This window comes from Nanorana parkeri, unplaced genomic scaffold, assembly GCF_000935625.1.
Source record: "Nanorana parkeri isolate BGI_ZX_2015 unplaced genomic scaffold, ASM93562v1 scaffold347, whole genome shotgun sequence".
In the NCBI taxonomy this organism is placed as follows: domain Eukaryota; kingdom Metazoa; phylum Chordata; class Amphibia; order Anura; family Dicroglossidae; genus Nanorana; species Nanorana parkeri.
Genome location: NW_017306615.1, coordinates 303,888 through 305,661, shown reverse-complemented (window position 1 = coordinate 305,661; position 1,774 = coordinate 303,888). Strand labels below are relative to the sequence as shown.

Here is a 1,774-nt window from a genome sequence, read left to right as displayed (position 1 = left end):
AATGTTGTGGGGTTTGTAGACTCCAATAATAAAAGGGGTGATGTTTTTTCTTATTGCCCATTTAGAGCCTCATGCACATGGGCGCCAGAGGTCGTATAAGGTAAAAATCGGGTTTATTTCTCCAGTCGGTGCCACAGCTGCTGCACCCAGCCACCCATACAAATCAAGTACTGTACTATGGCTGCACCCAGGTATACGGCAGCAATTGCAAAACACGCCAGTGTGCACAGACAGTCTGCTCTCGCTGTTATACCTCCTTACACATGCGTGAGTTTAAGCAAGTACTTAAACTCACGCAAGTATACTTGCATACATCAGCATACATCAGCATACAGCCATTGGTTTTTGTGGGCATCTGTATGTTGCAGCTGTGGTTCCTGGGCTGGGAAATGCACCCAATTTTTTGTTGTAGGGCCTCAGGCACCCGTGTGCAAGAAGCCTACTATTAAATAAAATCTTCTTTGGAGGATGGTACATATAATGATATAAATGAACATTAAAATTACATGTATGATACTGCTTACAAAATTAATTAAAATTGATGTTCCAAAATCATCATGTGCATATAATATAAATCATTGTCCATCAATGGGCATTCATTGGTTTAGTGAAAAAGAAGTATGCATCCTGCATTAAAAGCGCCGGATTCTGTCATTATCCACCCAACATGGTTGGTGAGGAGAAAATGCAGTAACTGATGGAGATAGAAATGGATGACCAAGACTGAAGTATTTGTGTCTATAACAGGGGTAGGCAACCTCAGCACTCCAGCTGTGGTGGAACTACAAGTCCCATGAGGCATTTCAAGGCTGTAACAGCCACAGGCGTGACTCCTAGAAGCATGATGGCATTTGCAAATTCAGCTCAGCTGGAATGCCGAGGTTGCCTATCCCTGATCTACGGGGTCATACTTAATGGCAACCATAATTGTAAAGCACACCAGGGGCACTTGGCAGAAGACCTGGGGCACGTGCCCCGGGTGCCAGGGTCTAGCAACACATCTGATTCTAAATCTAAAATGATATCCTTCATATAAACAACAGCAGCATCATAAAGTCAGCGGAGACTCCAGGAACTCCAAGGCTCTGTTTCATCGGCTCCAGACTCTGTCTGTCAAACCTTGGTGGCAGGGCTATGGCTCCATGGCAAGGTTATCCACACCAACCTTCTGTGTGTATTTTCTCTACAAAAAGACAAAATAAATCATTGTGATGGGTGCAGCCTGATATTCCGGAGAATTCCCTTATTGTCGGAGTAATAATATCAACACTCTAAAAACACACACAAACCTACAATATGTCTTCTTGTCTCCATTGGTACAGTCAGCCATATTGAGGGCCACTATAGGTGGAGACTACTGAATAATAACAACTTATAGTCTTTAATGATGGTCATAAATGGAAACATTTTTTAATTATAAACATAGAGTTTGGGAGATCCAGTGACAGTGAACTACGCACATAAAAGTATTTAACAGAAGCCCTCAATCACCTCCGTAGCTGCAGGCACTGTGGACAAATTCAACTTTGAAGGTTTAATTCGCCTTTTCACAAAAATAAAAAGGTCAACTAATGCACAACACCCTCCTCAACCCCAGCCACTTCCCACTCCTCAATCCCCCCCCCCCTCCCCCCCCCCCCACACCCGCCCTCTCTTCTTACTCTGCTCTCCGCCACAGCCTCTCCTCTCACTCTGCCATCCTCCACAGCCTCCCCCTCCTCTCACTCTGCCATCCTCCACAGCCTCCCCTCTCCTCTCACTTCGCTCTCCTACA

At 44.9% G+C, this 1,774-nt stretch overlaps 1 protein-coding gene across 1 annotated transcript in view; it reads right to left on the bottom strand.

Moving 5' to 3' along the window:
• Nucleotides 1-1,007: 1,007 nt before the first annotated feature.
• The window catches only part of SMIM22 (small integral membrane protein 22), an 8,365-nt gene continuing 7,598 nt past the window's right edge, over nucleotides 1,008-1,774 (bottom strand). Inside the window, exon 3 of the mRNA XM_018558593.1 lies at nucleotides 1,008-1,183. Within this exon, the coding sequence (XP_018414095.1) occupies nucleotides 1,133-1,183 (51 nt within the window). The 3' untranslated portion in view covers nucleotides 1,008-1,132. The remainder of the gene's footprint in view (nucleotides 1,184-1,774) is intronic.